At 40.5% G+C, this 17533-nt stretch overlaps 1 protein-coding gene across 2 annotated transcripts in view; it reads right to left on the reverse strand.

Annotated features, from left to right (window-relative positions):
- Positions 1–825: 825 nt before the first annotated feature.
- Ccdc192 (coiled-coil domain containing 192) overlaps positions 826–17533 on the reverse strand; it is a 226845-nt gene continuing 210137 nt past the window's right edge. The window contains exon 7 of one of the 2 annotated variants that reach the window (XM_048358139.1): positions 826–1215. In XM_048358139.1, the coding sequence (XP_048214096.1) occupies positions 989–1215 (227 nt within the window). In that variant the 3' untranslated portion in view covers positions 826–988. The remainder of the gene's footprint in view (positions 1216–17533) is intronic. The other variant, XM_048358140.1, reaches the window with a different exon arrangement.

The raw sequence follows: 17533 nt of genomic DNA on the forward strand, positions 1-17533 counted from the left end.
GGAATTCTGATGAGATTTGTAGAAAGAATTTACTGGATTAAATTCAGGAGTAGTAATATAATCACTATTATAGGGGAGCTAGAACTATTGACCAGAGAAATGTTGTATCAACAGTAAAAATTAAGTACCAAAATCTTCCTCCTAGTGCCTAGCTGCTTCTCTCCATAAAAGGGGAGGTGGGGGAGGGGGGAATGAGGAATACAAGATTTCATCTAGGGTATTAATCACAGAGTCTTTTTCCTTTGCGCATGCTCCATCTTTTCCATCTGGTGGGAGGCTAGTACCATTCCCAGTGACGTGATACAATCAGAACAGAAGGGTGTATGAGTATTTTGCTTTAGTCTGAGTCCTGCTCCTAAGGCAAATAAATGTGTGTTTTTCCAGGGAGATGCTGTCCAAGGACACTTGCCCCCAAAGACTGCATCTCTGACTCATTCATTCAGATTAAATTTATAAATTTGCTTTTATTTTGTTTCTCCCTTTGCTAATGTTAATAAGATATATGCTATAAAGAAACTCTAGAGGACAGGAAAGGACGGACTTCAGGGCTCAGTTCTCTGTTGGCAGAGTCTCTTCTTCAGTATTCTAACATTCCTTGACCATACAGCTACATAGCAAAGGGAATGGTGCCACCCACCCCTCCATTACTGTGGGACAGGGTAGTGCTAAATTGTCTTACCAGCTGACTAGTTTTGGATTCCTGCTTCTCTCACTGCTACCCAGCAAAGTCTAAGAACCTAGGGTTCTACAGCTGTGTAAGCTATGTGACTACTGCTGACTAACAGGGAAACATATAGTATCTGCTTCTGAATATGAAATTATAGGAATCATTCAGACCTGTGAACTTGAACTTGAGAGGCAGCTTAGGCTGTGGACTTTACCATAATAGCACATAATATACTTTTATTGTTTTCTTATTGGGAATTTTTACAAGTCCTTATGTGAGAGCACATGAATGACAAAAATGTTAAAAGGGGGGTGGGCATTTTTATAAACATTCTGCAGGGGCTGCCGTCTTTTGGGATGTATAGGAGCAGAACTCAGCTTCCAGCTCTTGAATTTTCTTCTCCTTTTCCTCTAGTACTTCTTCCAGCTGAGAGATCTTTTCTGTCTGAAGGGAGAGTTGGGCTGACAGCTCCATAATCAGGCTAATTTTTCTATCGCCCACTTCCACAGGTGGGAGCTCTGCACACAGCTCTTCTGGCAACTTGTCCTCTAAAGCAAACAAGAAAAGTAAAGTCAGAGAAGCTTTTGTGGTTCTCAGAGCTCAAAGGGAAGGTATATGATGACACTTTATTTCTCATGTTGTCAAGACAGCACAGAGGTGGTGTCATCTGATTAGATACCACGAGAACAAAATGTAGATCCTGCCAGGAAAGACTGGGTGCACGGGAAAGAACTTGGGAGTCTCTTGAGAATGAAGACAATTGTCAACTTTTGTCTACTCTCTAGATATATGTGCATTTAACTTTTAATAAACTGTGGGAATGAGCCAACCTCAAAAATCCAATCTACAAACAACAACCATCCCTTGGGCTGGGAATATGGCCTAGTGCTTGCCTCGGATGCATGAAGCCCTGGGTTCGATTCCTCAGCACCACATATATAGAAAATGGCCACAAGTGGTGCTGTGGCTCAAGTGGCAGAGTGCTAGCCTTGAGCAAAAAGAAGCCAGGGACAGTGCTCAGGCCCTGAGTTCATGGCCCAGGACTGGCAAAAAAAACAAAAACAAAAAAAACACACACAAAAAAAACCAATAAAAAACAACCATCCCTAAGTTTCATGGTATGCTTTTCTCTCACAGCCTTCTGTCAGATCTGCAATTAAGGGGAAAAAAATATGCTTCCAATTAAATTTTTATTTGATTGAAATTTTTTTCAAAAAGGCTAAGCCTGGTGCATGCAATCCTAGCAACTTAGGAGCCTAAGATATAAGGATCATGGTTTGAAGCCAGCCCTGGTATTATCTCTAATTAAACATCAAAACAGCTGTGTGGAGTTCTGGCTCAAATGGTAGATTGCTAGCCTTGAGCTAAAAAGCTCAGGTTCCCAGGCCCCTGAGTTCAAGTCCCAGGATCATCACACACACACACACACACACACACACACACACACACACACACACACACACACGCATGCACAGCTTCCATTGCTCCCTCTGGGGAAAATAATAAGCAGAAAATGCTAGCTTCTCAAGGCAAGCTTTAGGGTTGCAGGAGGCCAGGGGAGGAGTTGGAAGTGGGGAGAAGGAAAGGGACCAGCACTGCTCTAGGAAACTTTGCAGGTTATCTCCCATAGATATTCAGTTCACCTGCATATGAAGGCTTTTCAGCATTTCTCAATAAAATTGCAAATTCCTTTTGGACATAAAAGCTTACTCTGTATTAATTTCTATAATAACTTCTCAGTTAAGAATAAAGATATGCGAGAGAGGGAGACCCCAACAATGAGATGAAAAATTTAGTGATTGGCAGAAAGGAGTACTGGAAACTAAATCTCAGGGCTCACTCAGGCATTTAGTTATAAACTCTGTCTTACTAAACTTCAGTGCCACCACCATCTTTGCAATTTTTCCTTGAAATTTCCATCAAGTTTCTTAAAGGTACTATCTAAACGGCGGACTTGGCTGTACATGGTAGCAGGTGGCAGAGTGGAGCATCATTTTAGTAATAGGAGTCTGTAATATCCTGACACATGGCTGTCACCATTGACTGCTATAATCCAGTGAAAACAAGCCCCAGCCACCCACTACCTGTGCCCAAGAGAAAAGCTCCTGTCAGTTCTAGATACCAGACCTCACTACTATTACATATTGACACACTTGCTGAAGATGGGTTGACCATGCTTTGTGCAGGCAAGTAATGAAGCATCTAAGTTTCTCAGCAAATAAAGTGAGATGGCAGTCACCGAATTTCCTGGGGGATCCTGGGACAAAAGTTTAAACACCTTGTTGTATAGTGTACAAGGTTTCTCTGCATGCTCAGAAGTGATGAGCACCTCATTGTGTAGAATAAGGGGTCTCGCTGGATGTTCAAAAGTGATGAGGATAGAGACCAGGCTGCTCTCTGATATTAGTATTATTAGCAACTTGCTAAACTTTAAGAACTCATAAGGAAATGTTTGTCCTTAACATTTGAATTTCTAATAATAATACTTTAGATGATAGTGGATGGCATAACTTAAAGTTTAAAAGCAAGAAAGTAAGTGGGGATGTGGCTCAGTGGTAAAATTGGTAAAATGGTCACCTAGCACATGTGAAACCTGGAGTTTAATCCCCTGCAGCACACAGAGTTAGATAGACAGACAAAAAATACCACAAACAAAAACAACAACATCAAACAAACAAAGCAAAACCTCAAAGGAGCTATCCTTCATTGCTCTGTAGCAGGCCTGTGCTTTCCAGCTCAGGCGTGGAGTTCATGCAGCAAGAGCTCTTCCTGCTTGCTGTCACACTTTTTTCATCTGGCCACATGTATAGGCATATGTGCCTATGGCAATTGAATGTGGCTACTAAATGTAAAATATATGTTCAATTAGAAATAAAAAAGTGAGATATCACATTACTTTTATTTTTCTGATGTGAATATCAAAATGATAATACTTTGAATTTCCTATGATAAACAAAACATTGAAATTCAGTTCACTCACCTATTCTTTTAAAAAATGTGGCTACTAGAAGTTTTAGGACAGATAGCTGGCATTTGTGGTACTTGCTCTATTTCAGATAGATGGCTCCTTCCTGAGGACCCCTGAGATGCAGTTGGCTGTGTTCCCTGCACTGCACAGATCTAGTTCTGCTTCACAGACACTAACTGGGAGGGAGTATGGTTGTCTTTCAAACATGGATTATTTTTCTGTGAGATATGGAGATATGGAAGTCTAAGAGAATGGGTTCAAATGGGCTGAAGTTCCAATAGAAGTGGGAAGAAAAAATAAAAAGTACACAGGGTGGGGTGCTGGGAAGAGAAAGAAGAAAGGGGAGGAGAGGTAGCACAAAAGGAAATCCAGGCTCAGTGGGGCTCAGTGATGAAGGGGGTGCTTCTCCCTGGAGCACCTCTTCTTGAATGTCTCTGTCTGCCAGCTACTTCAACCCTTCCTTCCACCCTTTGTCCCTGAAGATTTTCCTCTCCGTTGAGGGAACGTTGTCTCTAGCAGATAAATGCAATGAAAAAGTTCAAGGCTACTCTTGAGCAGCATGTCTTAGACCAGGAAGTCTCAGATCAGAATGGTTGTTCTGTTGAAGACTCTAGTTTGTAGGAAACGACTTTTTTTTTTTTTTTTTTTTTTTGGTGCCAGTCCTGGGGCTTGAACTCAGGACCTAGGTATTGTCCCTGGGATTTTTTTTTTTCTCAAGGCTAGCACTCCAAAACTTGAGCCACAGTGCCACTTCTGGCTTTTTCCAAGTAGTTTATTGGAGATGAGAGTCTCATGGACTTTCCTGCCTAGGCTGGGGATGTCAGTTTCCTGAGTAGCTAGGATTATAGGTGTGATCCATCAGTGTCCATCTCAGCTACCTCTTTGTGTCACTTGGAAAGCTCACTATTGTTTTTCTTTTTCTCTTCTTCCTCTTCTTGTTATACAGCCTGAGTTGGATTTTCTTCCTGCCTCAGTCTGTGAGTTTATAGGCATGTACTGCCAGGCTGGCTATGTCCCTTCCTATAAAGGCACTGATTCCATCAGAAAAGCTCCACTCCCAAGATCTTACTGGAGCCAAATTACCTCCAGCAGGGGCCATCTGTAAATACAATCACATTGGGTGAGGGAAAGACTTCAACATATGAATTTGAGGGAGTCATAATTCAGTCTGTGGCACAAGTAGGAGATGAGTGGAAAAGGATCATAAGTCTGAAAACAAGAAGAGTTGGCAGAAAGCCTTTGATTGACACTGCGTTGTTTTATGTTATTAAACGAAAATGTTGATTACAAGTTGAGCTAAAGAGTACACATACCAAAAAGGATCTTGTAAGCACATGAAAAACGTTTTTATAAACCCTTCAACAAAGTGGAAGAATGCAAGTGTTTCATATTTTATTTGTACTGAGAATTGTCCCAGGCCACCCCCAGTGAATTTATGGGGCTCTGTCTCCCACTGGTCCACTGATCTTTCCTTACCAAGTGTCCTTCATCTGTAGGAGGAAGTCTTGGCACCTTACACATCCCCAGTCTCAAATACCTGCAGTCTTCTCTAGACTTTTGCCAGCAGAACCAATAGTGTCACCCAGCCATGGTTCCTGACCATGAAGGATCTGCCAGATGACCAGATAAAGTCAGGATTACCCACATACTCTGCCATATACCCAGGGGCAGCCACAAAAAAGATGGTTCTGAGTGTGAGAGATAGGAATCTGATCAGTCACAGCCAGGGCGAGAATGTGTCACAAAAGATTTTATCTACATATATTTTTGTCATTATTTTCACTTTCTACCTCCACTGAAAATAAGTGCTAAGGGACTGGAGATATAGCTCAGTGGTAGTGACTTTTTCTCCTTCACAAAAAGACCCTGGGCTCAACCCTCAGAAGTGAAAAATTAGATGTAAGAGTAAGAATGAAGGCTAAGGATTGTAGCAAAGAGGAAACATGGGGCTCATACCTGTAATAGGAGCTACTGAGGTGCACAGGGGACTGTGATCTAAGGATTGAGGTTCAAAGCCAGAAGACTCTGTGAGACTCTTATCTCCAATTAACTACCAGAAAGCCAGAAGTGGAGGTATGGCTCAAGTGGCAGCCTTGAGCAGAAAATGTTAAGAAATGGCACCCAGGCCCTGAGTTCAGGCCCTAGTACTGATGTGAGTGAATGCGAGTATGCACACACACACACACACACACATACACACACAGACACACACACACACACAACATGTCCTTATTCCGTGGTCTGAATATGAAATGTCCAACAGTCTCATGTGTTGACTACTTGGTCCCCAGCTGCTGGTACTATTTGAGGAAGCTTGGGAAGCTTTTAGCAAGTGGGGTCCAGGCAGACAAGGCAGGCCCCTGGGGGTCCCAGATTCCCTTCCTCGCCCCTTGATTCCCTTCGTCACTGCTTCTTGTCTGTTCAGAGGGGGATGGCTGCCTTCTCTACATGCTCCCGTTCCCAGGAGCTTCTTCCCAAGAGCACAGGGCCAAAGCCAAACCATAAGCCAAAATAATCTTTTTTTCATTTAGGTTGTTTTGTTAGGCATGTTTGTCACAGTAATGATGAAGTAATATGCTACTGGAGAAGTGGGGACATTGTTGTGACTAAACCTGACCATATGGTTTTAAGATTTTGCACTGGCTAAAGGGAGAAATATGGAAAAATGGAGCAGCAGGGTGGAGGAAAGCTAGAATGATGTAGGCAGAACTTACTGGGAGGTTGTGGTGGGAGCTCAAACAATGGAGTGCTGACAGAAAGTGTAGACGAAGAGGGCCTGGCTCCTGAAGTCTCAGCTGGGAGCAGGTGCTTTACTTGGAATGCAATTACAGACCTCTCATAGTATATTCTGGCAAATAATATTTTGGCCATTTTTTTTTCTATTTCCTAAGATTTGATGGAGGCTTGACTGTCATTTGCAGGGAAATGGATGAACCTGGGGAATAACCATGTTAGTGAAATAAGTCAGGCTCAGAGAGATAAAGGATACATGTTTCCTTCATATGTAGAAGTTAGATCTAAATTGCAAATACACACACAGATAGGGCCATATACAAACACACGCAAATATATTAACTATATCATAATATATGCCCATTAGTATTCCAGTGGCATAACTCCCTTTGAATGATGAACTTATAGTTTAACAAAATGAAAACCAGGAAACAGAAACTTCTGAAGTCAGGGGTAGGTGAATGGAGGGGGGAAAGGTGAGAGAAGGCAGTTATAATATCCAAAGTGCATGTGTGAAAATGGAACTGAGTAAACTGAGGGGATGGGTGTTGTTAGGGAGAGAAAGGGAGAATTATGAAAGGGGTGACATTGATCAACATTCACGTACTCATAAGCTGACATGCTGAATTGAAACCTCTTTATGCAACTACTTAAAAACAATTTTAAAAAGTTAAAAGGAAGTAGTACACCAGTTTTGTGAAGGGAATTTCAATACAAGATAGAGTTTGGGCTGTGGCATGAATGATGATGGAAGTTTTTGGCCAGGGTTACAGTGAAAATTGGGAGGAAAAATCAGAGCAAAGATTTTACATAATGTTTGGTAAGCAAAGGAGCACACTGAAAGTTGCAAGAAGGATGGGGGACATGGTTGTTAGAAGATTATTGCCATAAAAAACCCCAAATACTTTGTATTGAAACAGTAACAAAGATTCTTTGAGAGCATCAAGGGAATGGGCCGGAACTCTTACCTTGAGGGAATGGGCCAGACCTTACCTGACTCAAGATCAAGGTTACAAAAGTTTCAGCTAATTCAAAAGACTTTCCTTTGAGAAGAAATTTCCAGGATGTGTTTTATGTACAGAGACTTTTGCCAGGAAAGTGTTTTCCCCATATCTAGGCATCCAGACACTCAGAGATTGCTGCAGCCACGTTCCAAGAGGGCCCAGCTACTGGTCCAGTGGTTGGTAGATGTTAGCATCATCTGCCAGATGCTGGGTTTGCAGGCATACAGAATGTAAGAGCTGTGATGGCATGGGAGGCTTCCTTTTCCAAAGAAGGCAAAAACCAAACAACATGTAACAGGGTTGCAGTGCCTACAAGCAAGCCCTGAGAGGGTGATGCTTGAAGCTGAGAGACTGAAACATGAGCTGCAGCAGAAATTCTAGGATTTTAGAGATACCAAGAATGTGTCGATCTGCCAAGGAAAGCCAGAGACAGTGAGCACAGCCATCCCAAGAGAAAAGCTGTGCTGGCAGCAACCAACAAGGCCAAAGAGGCAGAGGTGCCCAGCCCACTGGAGCTCACATCATTATACCACAAGCCCTGAATGCTAGACACACAGCTACAAGATTTAGTGTAACAATAGCCCAATAGCTATGCTCTTATGAACACATAAGATGATGCTAAATGAAATGAACTCCATGTCATGGAAATAAGTGGTATATCATTGTTGTAATTATTTTCAACATGCCATGTGAAAATGTACCTTTTTTTGTTTCTTTCATCTTCCTTTCCTGTGGTTGTACCCCCACTGTCACTGTGTCTCATTTGAGTATCCTGGATACTGTATATACTGGTATTAGAACTAGGGAAGGGAAAGGGAATATCAAAATAGAGAGACAAATGATAAAAAGACAAATGCAGTACTTACAAAGCCATTTGGTGTAAACCAACTGTACAACTCATGGAGGGGAGAGGGAAAAGGGGAGGGGGAGGCGGGAAATGAGGGAGGATGTAACAAGTTGATCAAGAAATATACTCACTGCCTTACATAGGAAATTGTAACCCCTCTGTACTTCACTTTGACAATAAAGGGGAAAAAAGATTTAGTGTAAGCTCTGCTAAGTTTTGGTCTTGTTTCTGTCTAATCCTGCTCTTTTCATGCGCTGTTTAGTAATGGGAATGTTAATTCTGTGTCCTTGTATTTTGGGAATATATAACATTTTTTATTTCATAGAGGGCTCACAGCTAAGAGTTTGCCTTGAGCCTTAAGAGTTTACTTTAAAATTGGACTTGCTATCTACTATAAATATATGCAATTTTTATCTGTCAATTAAATCATTTAAATAGTCCAACTATTCTTTTTAATTTATAACTCAAGCTATCACTTTAAAAGAGCTTATTTATAACTTAATACAAGTACATATTTCCTATATCACTAAAATTATGAAATTGGACAAGTGAGATAAAAAAATTGCAAGAATAAAATTGGACTTCTTATCAACAATGGAACTGTTAAGACTTTAGAGATTCTTGGATTTGGATTAAATTTTGCATTGTAAGATAGCCATGAGTCTTTGGGGTTCCAGGTGAAAGGTATGGTTTATGTGATAAAATTTCTCATGGTCTCACACATTGCTTTGTTCCTAGCTGGTGTGCTATTTGGAGATTCTTGAAACTTTGGGAAGTGAGCTTTACTTGGAAGAAGTAGATCATCAAAGTCAGTCTAGTCCCTCTCCCCTTCCTCATTCCCTGCTCACCATGAGGCGTGTGGACTCCTCTTCCACGTGTTCCCACCACCTCAGGGTTCTGCCCAAGAACACAAGGCTAAACCATAGCTACAGCTCTTTGAAGATGTGAGCCAGAATAAATCTCTGTTTTCTGTTAATATATTTGTTCTCACCAACGAGTAGCTAGCAAACATATGATGGAAGTTGGGCAGGTTTAGAAAGATTTGGAGAGATAATAGAAGAATTCTGCTTGTGACTAGGCCAGATGATGCCCACTTTTCTCTGTAAGAAGAAATTGTGACATTTGCCTTTGGCCATTTTTAGCTTATCATTCTTCATAACTTCACAAGTTTCATGATCTTAGCAATGCGTCAAAAAAGGAGGTATAAAGAACCTAATAAGAACTAAATACATTAGAGGAGAGCTAATTATAGTTTATGGAATAGATTCAAGATGGAGATTTAGAATAGATTTGGCTTTGTCTGCCACCCAGGACAGTAATTGTTCTGTAACTTCCTTGTGATGATTGTCTAGTCCAATGGCTTTCAGACAGCAGTGTCGCTCCAGCTTTCTATATGATGACTGCCAAGCTTAAAACGAATAGATCAGACTTGGATTTTGTCATCACTGCAGGTACAACCTATGGTAGAGGTAACTGGTGGAAAGCTGTGATGGACATATGGAAGAGAATGGAGTACCACCTGCCACCAATCAGAGAAAGAACATAGTGTCATGTGAGGTCAGAAAGCCTACACTATGTGAAGATATTTTTTATGAATCCAGGAAGTTGATCATTTTCTATGAACAGTGGTACAGTTTTGAATGGTAGCATTGCAAATAGCATGATGATTTTATTTATTTATAATTTTTTATTTCTAAATACTTCTTTCTGAAGAGGAGTATTCCCTTTGGTCTCTTGACTGGCACCACCCAAGTGTCTACAAAGCAGAGAAATGCTGAGAAACACTGATCTAATTTGTGAATCAAATTTCTCTGACACTGGGAAGCACATCTGTGGGATTGTAGATGTCTTCCATAGTTAACTTCTTGTTCACTCATTCATCAAGTAATTAGTAATAATTCATCCAGTAATTAATAATTGGGCCCTTGCACATACAAAGAAAATAAAAGTGGCTCCTACAATCATGGCTCCATGGTGGGGCATGGGAGAGACAGCCCAAATTAGAATTAAAGAATAGTCAGGATTAGCTTAAACTAACAGCTCTCCTAGGTACTGACTCACAAAAGTTTACTTTTCTCTTTGTCTTTCAAGCGGATGACCAGGGCTGCCAAGTATTTGCTCAATATGAAAGACTCTTACCAGTGAGGTGATTAAATACCTCATTCCCCAGAGCCACCCAGGATTAGTGTTTGGCCTAAAAGACTGTGCCAGCCTCCTCCTCTGTACAAATGCCCATCATTCTGAGTCACTGAAGGTTGATTTTGAAAGCTGTGTATATTTGTCAACAACTACCTGGGAGTCTAGTTTCATATCTTGTCATACTTGGACTTGTAAGTTTGGCACACTCATACAAATATGTCTCTCTCACTGAATATCAAAATAACCCCCCCCCTCATTAAAACCCCACTAGCAACACAAAACCTTTCTTCTCAATGGACTTTGGAGAATGGCAGTTCTCTGAAATTCATTAATTCACTTTTATTTTGTATTCTTGTACTGCATCTTGAAGTTTTCTCCATCCTCCTTCTTTAATGTTTTTATTTGTCCACAAGGACCATTCTCTATACTGTCAAATGACTGATTTCAGTGATGTTTCAATTACCTCCCACAATGCTGTCAGCCCTTAGGATTTATCTGACATTGGCACATGCTAAGTAATTGGGAAAAATGCAAGCAGCACTGTAAGGTAAGGATTGATTGGTAAATAAATGTGATCAATTAAAAAATTACCATATAGTGTGAGGCTTGTTAGAAATGTTTGGAATCACATGATAATGATAATCAGTTGTGTAATATAATAGGATTATGGTTTTAGAGGAAAACTGTCAGATGCAATTATAGGCTATAGGGAATATGTATCTTTACCTAGCAGGAAGCCAAAATCTAAGAGTATGAAAAAAAACTTTTCCTAAGAGCCTTCAAAGAGAGCAAATACTTAGCTGAAACTATTCTGGGAGGTATTCAGCCCTAAGGACTTGTGTTAGTGCTCCTCCAGACAGTTGAGCACTGAGCCTGCCTAACAAGCTATGAGGGGAAACAGGAAAAACCAGTGGGAGAGAGGCCTGCAGGAAGTAGTGGTTGCTTATCCTTCATCTGGGTCCTAGGCAGATAAGGTGCCTGTGGGTCCCAAGCTGCTAAATCTTACTCATTTAGAAGGCCCAGAAATTTATTTCTCACAATTCCCTAGGTTGAGAAGTTCAAGATCAAGACTCCCACTGGTTCACTGTGTGGTGAGGGCTGCCTCTTCACAGAGGAACTTTCTAGTGATCCTCAGGTGGCAGGTGGGCCAGGCAGCTCCCTCCAGCCTCTTTTATAAAGGCAATCGTTGGTCCCATTATAGTGACAGAGCCATCATGATCCACCTACTACCAAAAAATCCACTTCCCCCTTTTATGTGGATACTAAAGCCTGAACTTAGGGCCTCAAGCTCTTGCTTAGCTTTTTCACTCAAGACTGGTATTCTACTACTTGTGCCACACCTCCACTTCTGGCTTTTTGCTGGTTAACTGGGGATGAGGTTGTCACAGACTTTTCTGTTAGGAAAGATTTGAAACCTGGACTCTCACATCTCAGTCTCCTGAGTAGCTAAGTTCTACCTCTTAATAGCAGCACATTGGGTGCTGTTATTCTATCCAACAGGAGGATTTTAGAGGGATGTAAACATTCCAACCACAGCACCATAGAGCCAAAGTGAGAGATCTGTCACATGGGAGTCCTTTAAGGACATTGTAGGTAGTTAAGGACCACATAGGATGAAAATCATCTGGGCCTGCCAGCTCCTGGGACAGCTGACCCTCTCCCTGTGAGGTGTGAGGATGTAGACAGAGGGAAGTACAAATTCTTCTCATCCTTTGCATGCTTGGAGGCATAAAATTCCTTCCGTCTCCATGGGTCTCATTTATTGAGTTGCTAATCCCCAGCAGGTAGAGCTGAAGTATCTCAGTGTCTTCATGTCTGTCCATCCTGCTTCTGCTACTTTGGTCTGTTTTCAGGTCCCACTACTTGCCTAAAACCCTTCAAATGACTTTTCATCTCAGACCCCAAACCTATATGATTGCAACCATCTTCAGGGCCTTACATGTTCTCAGCTTCTTTTATGCCAACACATCTTCTATTTCTCTTTCTTAGAATAAATACAGAACTTCGTTTGCATTTCCACCATCATCATTGCCGTTTCTAACAAACTGGACATGTTTTTGCCTTTGGGCCTTTGCATTTATTATTTCTTCTTCCTAGACAACTGTACCTCTGTGATGTCCATAGCTAGTTGCCTCCATTTATTGCGGTTAGCTTCAAACAAGGAAGTTTGTCCTGGCCATATTTCCAACCTGATCTCTATTACTGAATATTCAAAATCCCTATTTCTTGCCTTGATTTGACTAACATATAGTATTTACCCAGTCTCTATTTTATATTTATCTTGTCTGTAGTCTTTCTCTCTTACTAGAATAAAATCTTCATAAGAGCTTTCTAATTTTTAAAATTTTTAAATTTAACCTGTGCCTAAAATAGTGCTTGGAACATAGTAGCTAGCATTCTTCAAGTGGACCAGTGCATGAAAGTTAACTTTATTAACTTATAGTACAAGATTGCTGTAGATAAGGCCAGAAAAAGCCAGTGGCTCATGCCTGCAATCCTAGCTCCTCTGGAAGCAGAGATCTGGAGCTTCCCAATTTGAAGCCCATTGTGGGACAAAGTACAAGACCTATCTCAACAAAGAAAAAGCTGGGTACAGTTGGGTATGCTTCTTATTTCAGCCATCATGGAAGCGCAAATAAGAAGACCACATCCAAGCCTTCCTGGGGAATGAACATGAGACTCTATTCCAAAAATAGCCTTCAAACAAAAGGGCTAGACCCATGACTCAAATGCTAAGGTGCCTTTCTGGTAAGGGCAAGCCTCAAGCAATTCTATCACCGGTATCACCACCAAAGGGGGGGGGGTAGTCAATAGTGTTGAATATGAGCAGAAGTATTTATATATATATACAAGGAAGGATCATAAATTAGATTCTTTGCTTTGTAGAATTAATATATGCTATTAAAAAAAAACTAGTACTTCAGTAAGATGGTACCTAGATTTACTCTCAGGGTATACTTTTCCTTTTTGTTACTGCACTAAAATAACCATCATAACAAACAGTTGTGGTTTTGTAACACTGCATGCAGCACCTATGGTTTACTTGTTTCAGAAATAGAAAATGAAAATAATTAGAATAGTTTATCTCCTAGACCTGTTCTAAATCTATGACTTAGATTCTAGAAAGTGTAAAAATGACTTCTGAAACTTAGCACCCAGATGTCAATATAGAGAATTGAGGGACTTACTCTTAATTCTGGTTGAGTGAATCTAGAATGCCTGGGAACCTCCAAAGTCATTCTGAGGAACAGCCAGCTTTTGCCATTGAATTTCTCTTGGCTTACAAGAGGCATGGTAAAATCAAGCTTTCAGATAAATCCTAAAAAGACCAGAAATCACCCAGGCAAGTTTCTTCTTGATGGGACTACAGTACACAGAGCAAAGGTGGGCACGCATACCTCTTTTAGTCCCTGTCCCCTTCGTCCCTCTCCTTGGCAAGGCTTCACTTACCAATGTGACTGGCTGCTTAAAGGCACACGTGTCTCCCACAGCCATGTCTCTTCTCTAATGGTTACCTTGCCAGTTCTGCCATGGCTATATCTCGTCTGGAGCACCAGAGAGAATGAGGAGTATTTGAAGGTTGGCTTTGCTTTCCCTTCGATTTCTGCTTGAGTGAATTCATGGATCCATTCCCCCAAGCTGAATGACAGGAGTGTCTTTTCCTTCCCCTAAGGAGTGGACAGCAAAGACTGCTGGGCAAGAGCAGGTGAAGAACAATCACACCTTCCATGGAAACACTGACTTCCAGCTTCCCTTAACCTGGAAGAGCTATGGCCACACAGGATGATCTGAGTCTTCCTTTCAAAGACTCAAAGCTCAGGGTTCATTCCTGGATCTTCATGGTCAGATGAAACACCCAGAAAGACTCAGAATATTATTACAGAAAGGTGCATGATACTTCTGCACTAGCAGGGTATCTTTGTGGTGGTTGTGTGGAAAAGCAAGTGAGGATGTCTCAAAGGTGATGTCATAAAACAAGTAACATATGTTGATGAGAGGCCCCCAAGATATGCTGGCCTGTGATCAAATTCTCTGGTGCATGGCAGCAAGGTGACTCTGAGAAAGACAGATTGAACTCTGCAAGCCTTTCACAGAAGAAAATTGCAGTCATAAGGAAATGTACATGATTAAAGCAACACTACTGGGGGATATTCCTTTTTCTGCCTAGGAAAGACCTTTGCAGAGGAAGAAGGGTCTGGGAATGTGGCACTTGGCCCAGACAGGGTGAGTGACTACAGGTGGCTTTTGCCTGGGCCACTTCATGTGCAGAACACAGCCTTTGCTTGCTGTGCCCCTGCCCTCCTCAGACTTCCATAGCCACAGAAGCCTTCATGCTATTGTTTAGCTCATCTCTGTAAACGTCCCTGCTGTCTAGTCCCTGCTGGAGTCTCAAGCTTTTACGTTTGGCTTCTGTAATGCTAACAAATTAGCTAAATTCTTTCCTGCTAATCTGCTGTCAATTTAATTTCTAGGCCCAATTTATCTAACCTTCCAAGGAAGAAGTGAATTTAAAACATCTCTTCACTGATTGTGGTGGGAGGTTGAGCTAGTATCCCTGCCAGAGAGAGAGGGAGAGGCAGAGAGAGAGAGAGAGAGAGAGAGAGAGGGAGAGGCAGAGAGAGAGAGAGAGAGAAAGAGAGAGAGGAGCACCAAAGGTGTTACACTACTAGCTTTGAAGAAAGGAGTTTAATAACCTATATAATCTGGAAAAATGAGAATTATGTTCCCCTAGAACTTCCATGCAGTGATATTTGTTTTGAACGTTGACCCTTGAAACGCTAAAAACAATTTATGCTGTTTTAGTTTGTGAAGTTATAGGATAATTTGTCATAGTTACAGTAAGAAATTAATAGAGAGAAAACTAATGAGCATCTAAGTACTGAGAAAAATCTCTCCATGATATAGATCCAGAGTGATTATTTAAGTACATTGGTTATAGACCTGGATTTCTTTTAAAGGGAATGGGAGGTTTCCCAAAAGTTCAGAGATAGCTGAATTCCAGTCCCTCCTGCCTCCTCCTAAATCTCAATAAATGTCATTGGTCCTTTAGATTTTTCTTGAGATGGAACTCAGGGCATCATGCACGCTACCATGTACTCTCCTTATAGAATCATGCTCCCAACCCTTCTTTCCTCTATATTATCACAGTCCTATTATTTCAAACTTACAAATATTGTGCAATTAACTCTAATTGATCCCATCCTGTTTAGGTGATACAGTTTGCTCCTGTCATTATTTTTCACTTTTTTTGTCTGTAAAGTTATCACTTAAAACTTATATTTTCATGACTTAAAGAAATAGTTAAGTGGTAGAGTGGCAAAATTCTACCATTTCTGTACAAAGCTCAGGATTAATCTATACTTTCAACACTGCAAGAAATAAATGAATAAACAGAGCATATTCTCATCTTCTAAATTGAGACTATTTTGATTGAAAATTTCCAAACTATGCTTCTTTCTCACTTTTCACCACTTTCTGGAAATATAATGGGTAATCATAAGAAACCAACAAGCTAACAGGGAACATCTACCTGTCAGATGGTTGAGATGGGCTTTGGGTAGTATATCTCAACACCTGGATATTTAGTGTTCAAAGATGCAACATTCAATTAGAAAGAGACCAAAGGAAAAGTAGATTTTACAGAAAGAGTCATGGAAGTGGCTTAAGTATATGAGAAGCCATGTTGAATTGCATAAAAATGTCAAAAGGAAAGGGCCTCTTTACACTGTATAGGAGAAGCTTGAAGAAACAAATATTGCTTTACAGTCTTAACTTCAATATAAGCAGTCAGATCTAACTTTATTGTTAGGTCTATCCTTTTCTTTGATTTCATGCAACTTCTGTTAGTTTAAATTCTACAGCAAATAAGACCTTAGGAGGAAATTGACTGCAGGATAAGGTGAGGGCCAGCGATGTGCATACTAAGTTAAATTAATGTACAAAAATGCTCCTGTTCTTGAGACACTTTGTGGAAAACTCTAGTCCTTTCCATTTCTATTCCTAGTTTTATCAGCTTGATTTTGTGTTTTGTAATTTAAAGATGTAATTTCATCTTGAAATTACAAAAACTAACTAAAAAGTGAGAAACTCCCCAATGGGGAATTCAAAGAAACTGCTTTCTTTAGGAAAACTTGTCATACTCACTTTAAGTGTTATTTTTCTCAGACATTTTTTTCATGAGTTCCTCACTTTATCAGGTAAATTGTATTTCTTGAGAAGGGTATCAAAGCTTATGGCAAAGGAATTATTTTCAGATTAGGCTCAAACCCAAAGCACTTTTGAAACATGCAAAAAATTGTGTAGTGAACCAATGAAATACTTAGCAAATGGTTTTTACTGGTACTGGGAAGTTTTGCTGTATATATTTGAGAAATATAGTACATAATATAAAATTATACATATATGTATATGTGTATCAGAGAACTACTCTATTTTGCTTATATTCTTCCGTTTCTCTGTACTTGCAACAAAGGAGACAAGGGACAGAGACATAGAAGGCCTGGGAGAACATTTACTGAGGAATGGAGCCATGTGGCTTTTCTAAATAACTTGTTCAGTAATCATGCTAAAGCAGAACAAATATTTGCATTTTGTTTCTATTTTTTTGACTGATACCCCTTTGTGTAGAAGCAGGTCTGAAATGTACAGGCATTTTCTAAATCATACCATCCCCCCATCTCTGCTGTCAAGTATCTGTGCAGATCCATGGGAACCTGGTCCCCATTGTCAGCTCCTGCTGGGCTGGGGTCACAACATCCCCAGGGGTATCATGTGCTAAGCAGTTCTCAAATGTTTATAGACTATTGCTGACTTTAAAGAATAAAGCAACAGGTCAGGTGTCTCATTTTTTTCATAGCCACTTGTTACTAATTTCTGACCTAGTAAATGCTAAAAATTTCAGGAATTGGAGGCAAGGTTACCAAAAACTTGTGGGCATTTGTTCTGGCTCTTTTCCAAGGTGACCCTCCCATGTCTTCTGGTTCTAACCACCTGGATAAACAAAAATCACAGCACACACACTCATTTCTAGCAGGCCAAGTTTCCCTTTTGTCTCCAGCTTAAGATTTAAGAATAACTTAAATTTAATCTACATTAGAGATTAATTGGTCACTTCAGTTCTTGAGACTACTTAAATCAAACTTTCAAATGACAAAATATGTCTAGAATTATGAAAG

This window comes from Perognathus longimembris, chromosome 11, assembly GCF_023159225.1.
Source record: "Perognathus longimembris pacificus isolate PPM17 chromosome 11, ASM2315922v1, whole genome shotgun sequence".
In the NCBI taxonomy this organism is placed as follows: domain Eukaryota; kingdom Metazoa; phylum Chordata; class Mammalia; order Rodentia; family Heteromyidae; genus Perognathus; species Perognathus longimembris.